The following is a 20,437-nucleotide window of genomic DNA, read 5'->3' as shown; positions in this document are numbered from 1 at the left end:
AAAGTACCTTGTTGAGTTCTTATGCCCCCAGCACCCACCTCACAAAATTTTAAAAATTAGGAGAGAAAGTTTTTAGTTTGTTTGTTTATTACTGTTTGTTAGGTTAGGTTATATTAGTTGAATAGACCTGGAGGGTTAGTTTACTGCATGTTATGAACCCCGTATGGTCAAGGCCCCCCGCATACATTAAGAATTTAAAAAAAAAAAATAAGGGGGGTTAGATAAAGTGCTAATCAGACACAGATCTGTTCGTCGCAGGGGAGGTTATAGGCCCAAACCACGTCGTAACTAAAGACGTTAAAAGTTGTACATAACTCTACTCTACACATCATTAGTGAAAGAGAGAGTAGGGGAATTACTTGTCCTAAAACAGGCGCGATTTTTTCCTTCATTTTGCAAATGAATATTTAGATTTAAAACTATTATATAATCAACTCAAATAGTAGGTAACTACTAAACATCAGAGATACAAATGCGTTGGTTGTGTAGCTTGCTAAGACGCTAGAACCAGCCCAAACAATATTATACATGCAGAATATATTAGATTCAAATATTAAACGTTGCAAAGGACCAAGCAGGGAGGGGACATTGTACTGGTACCCAAAGTTTTTCAATACGTTCTCTTATTTGTTGTTTCGATCTATCTTTGTCAAAACTTTTCGACCTTTAATTGAATCTATTAAGGGCTATTTCAGTTTTAGATGTAAATCATTTTATCGTATAATTTTATCCTTTAAAGTCCCTGAGAATTATTATAATCATGTAATATTTATAAAGGAAATATTTGCAAGGGGAGGGGGAATAAAATTATTGTTAATTCCAAAAATTTTACTCTTAAATCTTGATTTAACGGTTTAAAAAACTAGGTTTTCAAACGTTTTTACCTTTGATTTAATCTTCAGAAGGGTTATTTTGAGTATCATAATTAGGGTGTGCATCAATTTATTCTTCGTTGTTTTACCTCTTAAGATCTCGGAAATTATGTCTTTACTTTGTAAAGGATTTAACAATTGCAAGTTTTAATTGTAAAAAAGAAAAGAAAAAAAGAATAAGCTATCAACAGTGTCAATAAAAAAATTACGTCATAAAATACAAGTGACCAATAATATGCCAATACACTGACTATATTACCAATGGTAGGCCATTATAACTTTATTCTATAATATAGACACCATAAAAAGCTTTAAAAGGAACAGTACCTTGCCAAAAGTGGAAGATAAAACAAATTATTTTCAGGTACCATATCCTTTTCCTGTGTTTTTATTCTTTTATGATTGTTTACCCCTGAACAATGCTTTTCCTTTTCTTTTATTTTCAACATTATCCACATGCTTTTCTACATTTAGGTTATGTCCGCAGGGATCTAAAGGGATAAGACAATGGATGATTAATTCATCTACTTATCTAATAATGATATTCAAAATTACATATTCTTTAGATAAATATTGGTGGTTGAAACGTTTGGACACTCAACTTACTTAACCAACCAATGAAATTTTGATAATAGTCCCCAAAGTTATTAAACAAATGAATCATAAAAATTTGGGGACCAGTGTAATAAACAGCCCATTGTCTCCTCCCCCTCCTTGGTCTATTATGTCCTATCTTTATGAGGATTCCTGTATTATCCTATTATATAATGTAGAAGCTTTTTTGTCAATAATGAAGGATTTTGCTAATTCCGCTGAACCTATATGGTTCTCCTTTACAGTTAAGCTTCCAAAAGTTCCAGGAAAGGATTAGAACTATTTGAGGGGAGCATAGATTAAAAACCTCGAAATGTATTTTTTTTATATTTTTCATTTTAAAACTTAAATAAAAATTGTGTATACTGTTAAGGTACATATACTACCCTTTTGACTTGTATGTCTAGTTGAGCTTCGCTATTTTGGATGTTGTCATCCTTGTTTTCTTTTCTTTTACTTTCAAGTATAACAATGCTTTATGACTTATTATTTTAGAGATAAAAGTAGAGAAATAGATAGATAAACAAATCTATAGTATAGATGTATTTACAGACAATTACCCCCCTTTATTTTTCAAAGACCTCTTTCGTCTGCTTCCAAATTATGTTCTGCTGTTTGGCTGTGTTAATATAAGCGACACCATAGGTTGATTTCGTTGATTTTCAATGACCCAATAGAAGGGTTGCACAAGGTAGTTGCGATGAGAAGATACAGTTTTTTAACCCTTTTTCCCTCTAGTGTTTTACTCTAATGATAGGTGAATGGGGTAATTTGTTCGCGTAAATCCGTAAAGTTGGGTTGTAGTCAAATGCTCTAATTAAGTCAAAGTGTTCTTAAATGTATATAAATGAAATGGTCCATAATTTAGAACAGTTTGACTTAACAAAAGCATTTGAACACAAACCAACACTCAACTCTCTTTATTATGGATATGGTGTAACACAATGGATTTTGTTATATCTCTTTCTTAAAATTTTGCAAACCAATTGACCTAAGAGTCTCTCCTTTACAGTGAAGCTTCGTATAGGTCATGGAAATCATCCCTTAATTGTCTTTAATTTCTCTTTTTTAAATAAAATTAAAAATGGGTGGTCGATTTACTCTCCCCTCCCCCCTTCCCTGAAGTGCCCCTAGACGCATAGCTGCTAGTATTAAATATAAATAATTAATAAATATCTTTGAAAAAAAAAGAATTATGGGGGAAGATAGGATAACCTTTTATTTTCCTTCATCCCTTATATTTGCTCATATGATTATATTGATATGATAGTTGATACTTGTTTTTATTTTATTTTGTAAAAAGTGAAAAGTTTTGTGTGTTTTTGTCCTAAAAGATCTCACAAACGGCTTTACTGTTCAAACAACAAATTTTCTAGAAAGGTAATTATTGGTCAAGGAATATTTTAAAATTTATTTGCCAACTAAGATGTGTCACCCACCATCCTCTTAGAGATATAGTATACAAAAAAAAATTAACCAAATTTTTAAAAGGGCCTTAAACAATGTCTTTACGTTGGCCCTGAGCAGGTTTTCATCTATTTTCTGTTTAGTTAAGATCAATATCCGTACGAAAATTGAAGGAAAAATTTATTTAGTTGATATATCTCTAAAGATTATAAAATTCATGGAGGGAGGGGCATTAGACTGTAAATTACACTAGTACCCACAGTTTTAGAGTCATATTTTCTTATTCATTGGCTTAAAAACTTTGGGTACTTTCATCAAATTTTTATTGGTTCATAAAATAATTTTTCAATTGAATAAGGGATAATTCGAGGACGTGTATCTATTTATCATCCATTGTCTTATCCCTTAAGATCTCTGATAATATTAGAGATCTTTACATTTATTGGTTTTAGATGAATGTTTTCATTGTAGGATTAACTTTGTGAGAATATATATTCCAAGTAACGCCTGCAGCTCATATATAACTAAGATATGTCTGTACGTCCATTTCTCTGTTTGACAAAAAAAGTGACTTCTGTATTTTATTTATTTTTGACTTGATTTTAATATTTGAAACATATCTTTTTAAATACAAGGACTTAATTACAACAGATTTTATCAAAACTAAAAATCGCCTAAAATCTTTTGAATGTTTTCTTAGAATGTAAATGTTAATTTCAACAAAAAAACTTGCGAATGCTTTCTATTTAATAGCGCGGCTTCTCTATAACCACTGTAATATGTAATCCATAGGTTTGTATTTCATGTAAATTATCTTTATATTTAACCTTACACTATATATCAATGTGGCTCAGTATTAAAAGGGACAAAGAAGGACTTAAAACCATCCCAAGACTTATATCGAAAAATAAGATAGCCTAAAACCATTACAGGATATATATGAAGTTGATCTAAAATAAAGAACTTAATCGGTTCAGTGGTTATTAAGATTTTAAGCTTTAGCAAAAAAACTTACTACTTTATATATTAAAGAATTATCTTATCCCTTTAAGTTAGAGATAGCCAGTTGATAGATTTACAAAAATAGCAAGCATTCTATATAGATAGATTGAAAGCTTGTATCTTATTTTAAGCAGATAATTAGATAAATAAATATCTACACTTCAGATAGATAAATACATATTGCATGAATGAACAGGGAGGGAAAGGACACTGTCTACTAAATCAATCCACAACCAAATCTTTCATTACTTTTGCCCGCCTCCAAAAGCTAAATAACACAATCATGAATTCGAAAGATTTATTTATCATCCATTATCGTATCCCTGTCACCCTGATAGATATTGTAACCCTAACCCTGTGCCTACCCAGAAAGAATAACATTCTACACATATCCAATATTTTTCATGGTGGTCCCATTTTTCAGCAAAAAAGTATACCATATATTAAAGTTTTATTGTAAAACATTTTTAGTGTATATTATTGTTATAAATTAGGGAATGTGCCCCTAGCATCTAGAGACTCTGTATACAAAAGGGTATAGAAGTGGCAGGAAAATAGCCTTAAACCATGAAAAGACTTTAATCGAAAAATAAAATAGCCTAAACCCATTAATAGGCTTTGATCTAAAATTGAATAGCCTAAAACCATTCCATGACCCATGTGAAGCTTTCTTAAAAAGAAGAAATTCAATTTGTTCAGTGATTTTAGAGATCTAGAGCTTGAGACAAGAAAACCTCACTTTCAAAAAAAATACTAGCAACTGCGCCCCTAGCGTTTAGGGGCTCTCTTTTTGAAGTGATGTGGAAGAACATAAAAATAGCCTTGAACCATATCCAGACTTATTAAAAAAAAAGTAAACAGCCTAAAACCATCTCAGAGCCTATAAGAAGCTTCACGTAAAGGAAAACTATAACGGTCAGGTGGTTAGCGAGATCCTTCGCTACAGACAAAAAACCTTAATACTTTAAATAGGAGATAGTCTACTCTATATGTATTAGCATGTTCCAATTGTCGTCAATAAAATCAATAAATGAATATTTCAAGTTTTTTGGTATCATATTTCAATGAAAAGTCCTTAAATAGTCTTTTTAATATTGAACATTAAAAAACAGACTGACTGAAAAATCAATGCTATTTTCAATATTTTATTTGTAGTATCAAGAGAAAACTTTTCATGGACCTCTCGAGGCCGAATTCCCTTTTATACCCTTCCCCATCAAAGATCCTCCTCTCCCAAACCTCACCAATAGAAAAGCCTCCCTTTTCCCATGTAAAAACCATTGTCATTTACCCTTCCCCCTTTCTACATTGTTACACCAAATTTACTCTAAAACAATAACAGACCAATTATTTCGACTGACTTACCACCGATTTTTGTTTAAGACGTCTATAAATATACAAACCTTTCCTTCTCCAAAGGTAATATTTCAACACAAGAGAGGGTAATCACAGGGTGAGAGGGGATACGGGATATCTATTACAGTAGTCCCAAAAGTTTTATAAATACGTTTTCTTCTTAAAAACTCTGGTGATTTTTATTGAATTTTGGTTGGTTGGTTCATTTAGTTTAGTGTCTAAACGTTTTTACCACAGAATAGGTAATTTTGTGTTTCATCATTGAGGCTGTACATAAATTATAAGAAAGTATGAATATGTTATCAAAAGATCTCTAGAACGACTGGACTTATTAAGGTATTCTTAGTGATTATTACTTTTTCTTGTGTGTATTCTTTACTTTGATAGCTGATAAATATTGGATGAAAGAAAGAGTTGAAGATCAATAAAAGAAATTTTAAGAAAGAAGCACAACCATATACGAAGTTATGGCCTAAAACCATTCATAGATTTATGATTAGAAATAAAATAGACGTATTTGAAGCTTCCTTGACATAGAAACCTGGGTTCAGTGGTTAGCTTAAATGACAAAATACTCAGAGAGAGAGAGAAAGGGGACAATGGGCTGTTTATTATACTAGTCCTACAAGTTTTATAACAACAAGATCTTATTCGTTGCCTCAACAACTTTGGGGACTTTTATGGAATTTTGATTGGTTTATTCATTAAATTGAGTTTCCAATTGTTTCAACCACTAATTGTAATACACAGGTGGGGTAATTTTGTATACCATCATTGGGAATGTACTTCAATTAATAGACAATTGTCTTATCCCTTTAGATTCCTGCTTATTTATACAAGAGTACTTATGAACAGTCTACTACAATACTCTATTATGATAATATCGGGCCATCTATCAATCTATCTATCTATGTATGTATGGGTGTTGTGAACCGAAATTGCAAGAATAACTTTTGTAGGGGGGGAAAGTCAGTTTTCCAGCTTTCTCAAACCATAACTTGGATTTATGCAGTGCATTGCTGATGTTAAAAAACGTAGATTTTTTTTGGCTTTAAAAGGCTTTAAATCTGATAAAGTGAATTTAAGTAGCGCAGCTACTCTATATCTAGTTTGTGTCTGTATTTTTTTCACTAAAGGCCTAATATTTGCATAAAATTTCTTGTTTATTGGCATATTTAGCCCTTGAAAATAAGCTACATTAAGAAAATATCATATTCAGTCATTTATTAAAAATAACTTATAACTTTTACAATTACATTTTAGAAAATAAATACTGCTTACTGTACAATACTTCAATGTTCCATTACTTAAAAATGCTGTTAGCTTGTTATTGCTGACTTAAAAGTGAAAATTATCTAACTAATTCAAATAATTACTTGGTTTTTAGCTACAAAATTACTTATATTAAAAATTTATTTTTATAAATTTTAGACAATATTATGTGAATCAGCTTTTATCTGCTATCGATAAAGAAGGTAAGTTTGATTTAAAACTTTTATAATAACTTTTTCATACAAAAAATACAACATCCATACAGTCAGACAAACGAACTTATAAAAAATATTAGCAAATTAATTATTTGTTTGAAAAAAATTAGTTAATATATGTATATCCTAAAGTTACTTAAATACAGAAAGCTTTAAAGGGACATACATGCACTTTGATACTTAATTATAGAGATGCTTCACTTTTAACATTACACATAATTATACTAGGAATCTTAGTTCCTAAAATCAAGTTAATATGAAGATTGTGTCATATACAATACCAGACCCCTGTTTAAACTTGAAATACAAACTTTTTGGTATTGATTCAGGTATTGATTATAAAGTTGCTAAGCTTTCTAACCTTTACTTAACTTTACATGAACTATCAATTCAAATTTGAAATTTATATGACAATTCTAACATAACTAAATTAACTATGAGAGCTTTCTGATACGGACTTTTAGACATTAATGAGCAATCGCAAAACAGACATGTTTTATAATCAATTAAAACTTTAATGTTAGGTCAAGTATAGACAGAAACGATGCACAATCTACATTTCCTCGTTCTTGTTGGTAATATATTTTAATTGAATGTTCGTATGTTCATTTTTCTTTTTATTTGTTTGTCCATCTGTCTATCTGTCAAAGTCAGTAATTTGATCTGTTTATTTGTCTGTTGTTCTGTCTTTCTGTTTGTCTGTCCGCATGTCTGTCTGTTACTCTGTTCTTTTGTCTTTCTATTAGTACGTCTGTATGTCTGTCAATATGTCTGTCTCTTTGTCTGTCATCAATCTATCTATTTGGTTTGTCTGTCTCTGAGCTAAAGGGATAAGACAATGGCCAATTAAATTGTGGTACATCCCCAATGATGATACACAAAATTATCCCTTTTATAGATGAAAATTAGTGGTTGAAACGTTTGAATACTTAATTTAATGAAACAACCAATCAAAAGTCCCCAATTGTAATGGACTCTGGTTTGTGAGTCTGCTGAATGATAAACAAAGTAACACCTAAAAAAAATTTGTGTTGGTGGGTGGGGGTGTGTGTTTCTGCATAGATCCTTTTGTCCACTATAATTTTTTGAATGCCTGATAGAAACCTTCCGTGATAGTTTTATATCTTAATTCATTTTGGAGGAGTTAAACCTATTTTAGGGAGGGGGGTGTTGACATTCTAAAAATATATATTTTTTTCTTTTTTTTGCATTATTAATGTGTAAATATGCTAATCCCATTAATAACATAATCTAGGGATTATTTTCTAGGAATGATTATTATTATTATTTATATATATTTCATTGGTCTAAACAGTTTAGACCGTATCAATTCTTTCATTTATGGGGAGGGATTTTGAGGTGTTGATACACCCCTCTAGTACGCCCCTGTTAAAATAATTGAAATAACTTTAGAAGCGAAGCTACTCTGTCATCGTTCGTCAGTCAGTCCGTAACTCTATATGGAAAATATAGATATATCAGCTGCTATTAAGAATAGAATCCTATGACTTATGCGCGCATAGTATATATACTGTTTGTACGTCTGTTTGTTAGTCATGCTTTAAAAGATATTAATTACATTTATAAAGATTTCGTTATTTTTTATCGCTAAATCTGCATTTTTGATTTAGTTTTAGCTGCCGTAGTTGGGAAGGTGACATCAGTGGAGCCAGTTAATCGTCCATTTTCTGTAGCGGCAGGTACGTACCTTTTAAAGTAGCGAAGCTACTCTATAAATCAAAATATCCATTATAAAAGTGATTTTCTCGGCTAATAATATAAATAAATGCCTTACATTTTCTGTGAATATTTTTACGAGCAACATCAATTTTAGAATCGTTTGTCTGTCGGTTTTGTAACTTATGAATGTTGTCATCCTTCTTTGAAAAGAAAGGCAATGCAAACATCTTGGATATGCATATTTCTAATTTTTGTGAACCCCACTCAGTGCTATACCCTGACCCCCAAACATCTTCTTGTTAGTTATACAATCTAATTTATATATCTCATGCATAATTGCAAGGAACTAAGCAGTAGCCTGATGTATTTTTGTATATACTGCTTTGTAAGGCAGGGCGTAATCTGTCACTGAATAAATGTTTTTATGTTTCTATCAACCTATCCATTTATCTATCCATTTATATATCTCTTTATGTATGTACATATTTAGATGGTCCAACACCAAACCTGGCCTGTACAGTTGGGTTTCACAGTCTGGATGCTGAATATTTTTTCAAGTAAGCCTTTTTTTCCAAACTATTACAATTATTTTTTTTATAAATTAGCAAATGTCCGTTATGAAATATGTCTTCTGTTAAAGAGGATATTTAATTGTCTGTTATATAAAACTGTGATAAAGATTTCTTCAGAACAAATTACATAAGTATTTTCTTTAGAACAAATTGTTCTGAGGCTCATAAAATAGAGATTCCAGTGAGCTATGAGAGGAGGAAAGACCTAGGATGGGAGAAGAAAAAGAAAACGATAAGGTAATACAACAAAAGTAAATATGTCATACGGTCATATGGTGTGATAACCAGACATACATTTAAATAAACTTTCATTTATTGTTGAACAAGTAAATAATCACAAGCATTTGTCTCAATTGATAACAACCACAGCATTACATTACTAGAACAAATTTGTTTTGTTCAGATTTGGAACTCAATTTGACAACACTCCCTGGCCCTATGAGGTCAATAGTTGGGTTTGTTCCATATTTCCTCAAGCTGGCACTGTTACATATGATTGTCTACCAGAGGTATATATAGATAGATAATTAGGTACCCAGATAGATAGATAGCCAGATAGATGGATAAATAGGCTTGGATTGTTCCATATTCCTCAAGCTGGCACTGTTACTTATGATTGTCTACCAGAGGTATATATAGATAGATAATTAGGTAACCAGATAGATAGATAGATAGATGGATAAATAAGCTTGGATTGTTACATATTCCCTCAGCTGGCACTGTTACAAATGATTGTCTACCAGAGATAGGGGGAGATAGATAGAAAATTGGTATAAAGATCTTAGACTGTTCCATATTCTCTCAAGCTGGCACTGTTACTTATGATTGTCTACCACAGTTATTTATAGATATATAATCTGGTACCCAGATAGATAGATAGACAGATACAAACTGGGAAAAGATAGAAAGCGTATAAGGTTCTTGAATTGTATCATCTTCCCATCATGTCTGCTTCTTTATGGATAACTAGCGGCTTCGCCCTTAGCCTCTAGGGGCGTTGCCCCAAGAGGTGATCAAAAAAATTAAGGTGAAATTCGTAAAAGGACCAGGGAAATCATCAGCAAAAAAAAGAACCAAGGAAATCTTCTGCCAAAAAAAGGACCAAGGAAATCTTCTGCAAAAAAAAGAGAAGGACCAAGGAAATCTGCAAAAAAAAAATGGGTTTTTTTTTTGTTTTTCGAGGTTGGGGGTGTTCCACCCCCCAAGAAAATAGCCTAAAACCACCACAGGACCAGTAGGTATATACCCTGAAGAGAAGAATCCAATCGGTTCAGTGGTTACCGAGATCTTAAGCTTCAGACGGACAGACATCATTCTACTTTGTATTATAGATACAATGGAGATAAATTGATGCTCATACCATATTATGATGATTAAAATTATCCCTTCTTTACATGAATCTTATTGATAGAAAAGTATATTAAGACACTACTAGTTTGAACCAACCAATCAATATTGTAGAAACTATTTGTGGTAAGGTACACTACACACAGTCAGGACTGTTAAAAATCATAAAACCTATTTTCAGAACGAGGCGCCTGCTTGGTTTAGAAAGCCTATAGATGGGCCGGCACCTGGACCTTATGGCCGCCTGCCAGGATGCAATGGTTTTGTCTGCTATTGCAACCATGAAGATTATTGTAACAAAGTCAGGTAGATTCATTTAGATCATGCCGCGTGTCTAAAATAAAATGAATCTTTACACAGGGTGTTTTGTCCTACATCTAATCAAGAACTATCAATGATATAAAAGTTATAGTTACCATTTTAGAAAGTTATAACAATGGCCTTTCTAATGATATAGTCAAGAATAAGTAAGATTTTTTCCGCATGTTTTTTATTTTTACTTCACCATCACTGAATATGACAAAAAGGTGATTATTTTTAAAATAATTTTAGCATGGTAAATACTAAATTATTTAGAATTGCTCAAATTATTCATTTAAACCCTGTATATAAGTTTCTAGTATCAATAGATGTAGAATAGATAATTAGAAATTTAACGCGTTTTTTTTAATTAAAAAGGGGGCGTTATTTGTTTTGTAGATTAGTAGTTAGATTTTTATGGGAGATTTGTTAATAGTTTTATGGGGTTTAGATGATGTGGGGATTAAGGGGGGTAAACACTCCCTAAAAATTATTAATACATCCCTTACAAAGGACTTAAGGGCGTCTTAAACCCCCCAAGAAATACAATGACAGGGGTAATACTTAATTTACTAAAATTTTAAAATAATTTTTTTACTTATTTTTAAAAGCATTTTTACAATTAGAGTCGAACGTCATTATTAAAATACTTTTTCGACGGTTAGATTTTGTAAATCTAGGACTGATGTGAGCAGCAAATCAAACATTGTGAAACCTCATTGGCTGGTTGTCCTTCTATTTTGGTTTTATGCCGATGATATTGCGCTAATTCTTTAATTAATATTAATATCGATAACGTTTGCTTTTTATGGAAGTTGTCATCCTTTTTTAAAATAATTTTCTTTTATTTAAAATAAATTTATTTAGTTATGTACTGTAAAAAATATTCTTATATATGAAACTTTTGTTACTGACAATTTTCCACGTTAATTAAAATAAAAATCATAAAATTAATGCCAGTTTTGTTAGACCCATGGGGCTAACAAAACTTATTTTATTCTTATAATTTTTCATTTTAATATCAAGTTTTATATATAGGAATTTTTTTTATATAGTAAATAATATTTATTTTCTTACAGGAACTAACCCAAAAGGGACTAAAACCTGCCCAAATTGGCTATTCACTAGAACAGCTGAAATTAAAAATATAAAAAAGAAGGTTTTCAGATATTTTTTTGTTTTTTTTCTTCATTATTTGGATGTTTATTCATGAGGATAGGTCAATTGAAGATAAATTTAATCTTCCCCCAACAACCAATTTACATTTTTGAATAAATTTTCCAGTATGGCTTCGAAGCCGAGTAATATCCGCTGGATTAGAACCGGTTCTCAGTCATACTGAAAAATCATATATAACATCGTATTACAAACAATTTGACACGGGTATTGAAATACAAATAATAGCCCCTCAGGGCTAACAAAATTGGTTCTAATCCTATAATTTTTCAATTTAATATCCGCGGGAAGCTGTCTACAATACGATGCAATAGATAAGTATACCTTCCATTGACCTAACCTTCCAGATGTATATTCAACCTCATAATGTATTTATTTTATTTTGTTAATATGGGGTATTTTCATGAAAGGAATTTATACTAGTTTTAAGCTACAAAATATCAAAAAGATTCATTTCAAGAAACTTATAATGCTATTCTTATAATAACATTATGACTAAATTTTTTTTGATGATAGAATAACTGCAAAAATATCAAAGTCAAAATGCTCATATTAAAATACTTTATGGATTATTAAAGGAATTTTTTTTATTTGTTATTTCATTTTTTTTTTTACATTTTTTCATTAATTGCATGAACTATTTAGATAAAAGATTACTAAAATTATATAAAAATTTGATATGTAATATATATTATCAGGCAATGGATTTTTTGTTAAGCTTTAAAGGCAATAAAAATTTATAAATTAAAAAGGACATTTATGTTCCTAAGTTGCTCAGCGATAACAATTTGAATTAAAACCAATTTAAGACATTGCATTGTAAATAATATTGTTCTTGTAATTTGAAGCAACTTGAAAAAAATAAGTATTGGGCGTACTTACTTATAGAGTAGCTCTCCTACAATTTTATTATAATATCTTTACTTAAAAATTGTTTATATTATTGTTTTAAAAAGTTTATGCTTCAAAATTTTATTTAAAATTATTATTGCTTATTGCACTGTTATTAGCTTTAAATATTGTATATCAAAAATATTTATAAGGATTTATTAAAATCAAATAATAGGGATAGTAAATCAAAAGAAAAACTATTTTGACTTAAAGTAAAATATGGTATTATATTTTATGTGATAAATATATATTTTACAATATAACACTGCAAAGAAAAATATTTTGATTTTGTATCTTGACAGGTGGAAAAGTTTAAAGCAGCATAGTTTTTCTTGATGTGCATCATCTCTTTCTTGAAAAAAGTTTAAAAGGAGTTGTGATATCACTTTCGCTTCTATATCCAACAAGGTTACATATTCGCAAAAAATTGAAAAATACAAAATCGAAGGCAAGCTGATGACATGTTTAATTGCACATTGGTCGGGGATGGGGCAGTATATGCTGTAGCAATAATTGCGGCGCTAATGATTCGATTTTACGGAAGTGATGTTACATCTTAAAAGTTTATCAATTCTGAATCGTTTAAACCAGGGAGAAAAGGGATATGACAATGAACTTTAATTAATATTCTCCTGCTTTGGCAGATCTAAATCATCAATCATATACGAATGGTAGAACGGGTTTTAAAAGTTTGGGGGAATATTTAATTTGTCCATTGTCCCCTTATTCTCTGACAAAAATAGAGGCATTTATAAATTTGTTCAAATTATAAATAAAATCATGTACAAAAATATATTATAATTATGCATTTAAGAAATTACAAATATTAATAAAATGTAACAAAAGTAATAGAATTTTAAGTATAATAAAAAGTTAATTTTTGTCCTTTAAAAACTTATTTTTAGTTGAATCTATATAATTTATTTTATTCACTATTATCTTTTTATTTAAAAAATATATTGAAATTTTAAATAACTCGATATTGATATTTAAGTAATTGGTTAGAAACATGAATGGATTATAGTGTTTTGGGACAGTGTATATGTTTGAATAAATAATATCAATTGTATTCTTCATTTAATAAGGGCAATATTATGTCAATAATGACAAAAACTATTAAAATAACTAAACACAGATTAAAAATATCAATATCCCAATTCACAGCTAATTGTTCAATGTACCTAACCAAAAAAATGATTATTATTATATATGAAATAAAATTTATTGACTAATATTGTAAATTTAACTATTAAATATGCAAAAATAAAACTTCTATGCACAATGTTTTTGTAGATTTTCCATTGGTTGTTCTATAGCTTTTGTATGACCGTTTGTCAATCCTTCGAATAAATTTTAAGTTTAACTTTACATTTTTGGATGTTGGCATCCTTGTTTATTTTTATTTTACGCAGTTGGTAAACACATAGACATATTGTTACTTTTATATAAGGATTTTTTCTGGCGGTAAATCACACAAAACTTTTTAGGGGCCCTAGGAAACATTTATTAATGATAGAAAGCGCCTTCATATTTTTTGCTTAAAAATTTCAAACGGCAATAATTTTCTTATTTTTTAAGGTAGAAGAACAATTTTTTTTGGAGAAAATGTTTATCTTTTTGTAAATTGTATATTAGAAATATCAGCTGTACTAAGCAACTACCTGCCGCCGCAGTGTCGGTCGGCGGGAAAACGGCGGCGGATCTTTATGAAAATTTAATACGTGATGTAGACATGTAAGAAAAGCTTAAGTTTAAAATTTGAAGTCTAAAAATTGCGGCCACAGGATCCTTCTAAAGATTTCTGGAACCTGAAATTGAATTGAACACCTGTATTTCATATGAGGATGTACTACTACAGGATATTTTAGTATTTTGGTAAGATAAAATGCTTTGTTTAAGTAAAGAAAAATATTTTTACTCTTTACCTGGATGACCCTGCCAGGTTTGCTGGCATCCTGTGCCCGCCATGATGGAGATATTCAAAAAATTTCAACTCTCAGTTATGTGTCACACCCATACTAAAAAAGTCACGCAGTTTGGGCTCTTTATCTTTCACACACAGAAACTGAGAAAGAAAAAACCGTAGGGGGTGCGTTCAGCAAACCTGGCAGGGTCATCCAGGTAAAGAGCAAAAATATTTTTTTTGACTTAAACAAAGCATTTTATCTTACCAAAATACTAAAAATCCTGTAGTAGTACATCCTCATATGAAATACAGGTGTTCAATTCAATTTCAGGTTCCATAAATCTTTAAAATGTTGATCACATGTTGATCATAGTAAGCGCAGCAACTATATAATCGTTAACAGAAAGTCCGTACAGCCATCTAAAACATGCTTTTTTTTTACTTTTTGATGACAATATTTTGTAGAAGATCAAGGTACAATAGTATAAGCGAGGCATCTCTATAATCAAACCCTAAAAATTAAAGTATGTCCTTTTACTGCATTCTGTATTTACACAATACAAATTTGATATAAGTATGCAGAATATAAAAGTATTAAATCTCTGAAAATTTCAGCTGTCTATCTTGAATAGGAGTTGAGAAAATCATGAAAACTTAAAAATGTAGGAATCGATCTAGCACCCCAACCAATTAACGAATCTTAATGAAACTTGGTGAAGAATGTGAACATAAATAATCCCTGAAAATTTCATCTCACCATCTTTTATAGGAGCCGAGAAATCACGTTTCCCCCTTTCTGTCTCTGACAGACAAACGGACAAACGGATGGACGGACGGACAGACGGACGGACATCTCGAATTATAGAGTAGCTTTTCTACTAAAATAAAACACACTGCATTTGACCTGAGAAAATGGAATATTCACAATTTCCTACAACAATTTGGCAAAATTTGGCAATTATGCTCACTTTCGCAGAGATAGGACCATTCTTTTCTTGCTAATTTGATACATTTTTAGATAGCTAAGCAGTAAGCTTTGTCTTTACTTTGATAGGCCGAGGACTTTTAGGAAGAGATCAAACTGAATTAGAAAATTGGATGCTTTCACTTAAACTTCTTCCAAGACCACCGAAACCCCCTTTTATTTTAGTTTGTAGCTTTGTAAAATTTAAAATAAAAAGGCCCTTCATTAAGCTATAATTGCATATATTCATTTCATATATCATACTTAAGATTTCATAACTACTGAAATGATTGATTCATTTCTACATGTAAGCATTTTTGCATGGGCTATATCCCTTTCCCCTTCTTATACCTTTAAATACAGAGCCCCTAGATGATAGGAGCGCAGCTGCTATTCTTTCTTTTGTAACGTCTTTATTGAAGATGAAAATTTTATGGGTTGGCCCACTATCCAATGACAACATCCATATAAGTAGTGAAGCAACAAAAAAAAACATGGATTGACAAATGATATTAATCCTTATAATAAAGTAACAGGATGTGTGTCTGTGTGTTTGTATGTTTGTGTGTTTGTTTGATCTCGCTAACCGCTGAACCGATCGGGTTCTCCTTAACAGGGTAGCTTCTCATAGGTCCCGGGAAGGTTTATAGCTATTTTCTTGGGGGGTGGGACACCCCCAACCCCCCCCAAAAATGAAAAATCCCCCACTCCAAAAAAAATTTTTTTTATTTTTTTTAACTAAAATTAAAAATTAGGGGGGGGGGGGCAATTTTTTATTTTCTCGCCCCCCCAAAAAATTATTTTTTTTACTTTTTTTTTAAAATCTAAAATAAGAAATTGGGTTCTCAAATTCGACTCTCCCCTTCTCAAGTGCCCCTAGAGGCCTCTAGGGGGCGTAGCCGCTAGTATAATATAAACTCACAAGACCTTTATCAAAAATATTCATATGTCCTTTATAACCCATGGACTGACAGATTACTGAAATTGTATACTGAGTGCTCTTTAGAAACAAAATCAACAATCTATCTTCAATAGCAGAAAAGAAATTTAAAGACATGTGAAAAATAAAAAAATACAACTGTTTATTCTCTCATATATGAACACAAAAATAAAGATGGGAAATCGAATTTTGAAGCTATGACCCACAATTTTAATGAAACCTGTTAAAACAAGGATGACAACATTGATAAATCATAAAAGCGAAGCTCTGAAACGGTAGGACAAACGACATTAACACTTGTAGAATGTCAGAACTGAATGATAATAACATAAATGTATAAATGTCGAATCTAAATTGTAAGTATTTGTTGAAAAACTGCTTAAAAACAGGATAATGTTTTAGGACAAACTTAGGTTTTTAGGACTTGATTATAGAGATGCATCGCTTTTAACATTTTACTTTGTTGTCCTAGGAATCTGTATTCCAAAAATCAGATCAATCGGATAATTTTATCACATAAAAATTTGTTGTTAAAAAAGTTAAAATCAACATGATTAAAATTGACGTACGGACATTCTGGTAACGATTGTAGAGTTGTTAAGCTTTCTAAATCGTACTCGACTATTACATGAATCACTATGCAAAGTTTGAAATCGATAGGACAATTCTAACATGCCTAAATTAACGATAAAAGCTATCTGTTTTAGACGGATGGACCCCTAATTATTGAAAGCTTCGCTTTTAAAAACACCAGAGAAATTAAAAGATAAAAGATGCCGTTTAAGAGCATTCGTGCCAAGGATGTTTAATACTCATAATTAATACTCTTTAAGGATAGAATTGTTGAATAGAAGGTTCAGCCGTTTATCTTGAGTATAAGCTGAGAAAAGCCTGTATATTATATCATATAAACGATACTAACCACTAAAATAAATGTCAATACTATGCTACTAGGCTTAACTGAGACCATGAATATATTTTGATAAAATTGTCTGATATGAAATTGTCTGTATAATAATATGACATTGTAAAACCTGGAGCAAACAGTAGGGGGTGTTCACCCCCTTCCTTCCTATAGAAACAAAGATGAAAATACCCCTAAAAGAGAAGCCCTGAAATAAGACGGAAGGACAAACGAACATTAATACTTCGGCTTGAATTATTTATAAGCAGAATTGTATAAAGAAAAATTTATTAAATTTAAGGCCATACTTACATTTGAGGACTTAATTTTAGAGATAATTCGCAAGTAAAATTATACCTTGTTGTCCTAGGAATTATTCGATGAATAGGACTAAGTTATCATATTAAGAATTGTTGTCAAAAGGGAGGTAAGGACATACCATAATCATAAAAAGCTTAGATTTTTAAAAAATTACAAATTATATTAGCTTTAAAATAGTATGTCGATGTTTAAATAGTTTTTTAAAAATCATAAAGTAAATCTTACACTGTTAAAAATAATTTTTTTATTTAGTATCAATTGATACTCTGGAGAGTATTGGAACCGTAAGTACGCTACAACTATATAATTAATATATAACACTATGTAATACTATATAACACAATAATTATTACTATACAGAACCCATACATTTTTTTAGTATCGATTGATACGCTCTAGAATACTGGAAAATACGCTACAGAAATGTTTATTAAAATAGTACTATTTGATACACTCTTGTGTACTGGAAAATACGCTGTAGAAATGTTTTTTAATTTAGTACTATTTCATACGCTGTAGAGTATCAGACAATACGCAAGAGAATGGTTTATTAAAATAGTAACTATTCATACCTTCTAGGGTATGAATCTGTACTGTAAAGAATAATTGAAACAGACACCATTCGTGCACACCTCTCATGGAAGTGTTTCTGCTTGGTCGTTTTAGACAAAGATGAATTGTTACTATTTATGCTCAGATTTATAGTTTTGATTTTTGTAATTATGACTGACCATAGTTTTTATTTTTAAGGATCATGTTTAGTCCTAAACATCTTTAAAGTCATTTTTTTTACTAAATTTACATTTAAATTAATGTTTTATTGCTCTGCTTGGTATGTTTGTTGATATAACAAAATGTATATGTACATATAATAATCATCTATAATACAAAGTAGCTTGATGTCTGTCCGTCTTTCCGTCTGTCTGTCTGTCTGTCCCTTAAGATCTCGGTAACCACTGAACTGATCGGATTCTACTCTTCAGGGAATATACCTACTGGTCCTGTGGTGGTTTTAGGCTATTTTCTTGGGGGGTGGGACACGCCTAACCCCCCCAAAAATAAAAAAAACCCACCCCACAAAAATTTTTTTTTACATTTTTAGTAAAATCTCAGTAACTGCTGATCAAATTGGGCTCTAATTTTCTGGGAATATACCTACTGGTCCTCTGGTGGTTTTAAGCTATTTTCCTGGAGGGTGGGACACCCCAACCCCCCCCCCCAAAAAAAAAATACCCACCAGTTATTGGGGTGGGGGAACCCCACTGCAATATGGGGCGAAGCCCCCATGAATCCTCCCCCCCAAAACAAAAAAAAATTTAAATATATTTTTTTTTTGAATTTTAATTTTTGTGTATGTGAACAACCTAGGTTTATTTTTTACGAATTGAAAATTTTTGGGTTTAATTTGTACAAATTAAAATTTGTGTGCGTAAAGCGCACAAACTGGGTTTAATTTTACCACAGAGTAATTAAACAAAGAATAATTTTTTTGAATATTTTTATTAAGGAGGGTTGACTTCCCATAACTATATAGGGCGTAGCCCCTAGAGGCTAGGGGCGAAACCCCTAGTATATTATAAACTGATCTTTCATCCAAAGTAAAACAGTTTCATACTCTACAGAGTATCCAAAATTATGATAGAGGGTATCAAAAATTGCGAAGGAGAGTATTAAAAACTTACTTCTACCATATTGAATATTATTCCAGAGAGCGTATTGAATAATACTATACAGACAAATACATTATTTAGTACTACATGTTACTCCATAGAACACTAAGTATTACTCAATACAGTATTGGAATCTTCCTTGTATCGTAATAAGGTTTTTTTCCTATAACATACGGATTGATACTATACATTAATGTGAAGAATATATAATATTATCTGATGGTAAAAAAAAAATTATTTTTAACAGTGTACTGACATATTATCGATATACCAGGGTATTTAGAGGGTATTCTTTATTTTTTGAGGGGGGTTGGGGGTGTCCCACCCCCCAAGAAAATAAATAACCTTCCCGGGACCTTTGAGAATCTACCCTGTAAAGGAAAACCTGATCGGTTCAGCGGTTAGCAAGATCCTTCGCTACAAACAAACAGACAAACAGACAGACAGACAGACATCGTTCTACTTTGTATTATACAAGTCATGGCTGTCGTTTTTTCACTAGTTTTAATCCCTCCCCCCTTAAAGAATCTGTATAAGCCCTTGAGTAAGATATAATATTTTCCTTAGATTATGTAAATTTATGAAAACTTTATCAAAGATTAAGGATATAGCACCTTTAAAAAAAAATATTTTTTATCCTACATAACATTTTGCGCGCCTTTCTTCTTCATACAAATTGATTTGTAAAAGCAAAGCTTTTTCATAATTAGGGTCCATTTTCACGTCCATTTACAACATGTTGATTTTTAATAACAAATTTTTATGTGATATAATTTTCTGATTAATCTAATTTTTGTACAACAAAGTACAATGCTATAAGCAAAGCATCTCTATAATCAAGTCCTGGAAATGTTAGTATGCCCATGAACATTATCCTGTATTTAAGCAGTTTTTCGACTTTTATATATTTTCGTTCTGATTATTCAGTTCTGACACAAGTGTTAATGTTAGTTTGTCCTTCCGCTTCGCTTTTTTGGTTGTGGTCATCCTTGTTTAGTTTATCTTTGCTTTAGGGAAGTTAGCATCCTTGTTTTTAGTAAGTAAAAAA

The 20,437-nt window shown here is 30.9% G+C and overlaps 1 protein-coding gene across 1 annotated transcript; it reads left to right on the top strand.

Annotated features, from left to right (window-relative positions):
* The first annotated feature begins 6,659 nt into the window (after nucleotides 1-6,659).
* On the top strand, nucleotides 6,660-11,823 carry LOC145303683 (uncharacterized). Its single transcript, XM_080145286.1, has 8 exons — nucleotides 6,660-6,706; nucleotides 7,243-7,293; nucleotides 8,350-8,418; nucleotides 8,889-8,955; nucleotides 9,115-9,207; nucleotides 9,374-9,479; nucleotides 10,499-10,623; nucleotides 11,697-11,823. The coding sequence occupies exons 2-8, from the start codon at nucleotides 7,263-7,265 to the stop codon at nucleotides 11,701-11,703; spliced, it is 498 nt and encodes a 165-aa protein (XP_080001412.1). The 5' UTR covers nucleotides 6,660-6,706; nucleotides 7,243-7,262; the 3' UTR covers nucleotides 11,704-11,823.
* The last annotated feature ends 8,614 nt before the right edge of the window (nucleotides 11,824-20,437 follow it).

The sequence above is a fragment of the Acartia tonsa genome, chromosome 13 (genome assembly GCF_053477335.1).
Source record: "Acartia tonsa isolate MP-2025a chromosome 13, ASM5347733v1, whole genome shotgun sequence".
NCBI classification, from domain to species: domain Eukaryota; kingdom Metazoa; phylum Arthropoda; class Copepoda; order Calanoida; family Acartiidae; genus Acartia; species Acartia tonsa.
Note: the sequence above shows the minus strand (reverse complement) of the source record. Positions and strands in the feature narration are given on the sequence as shown.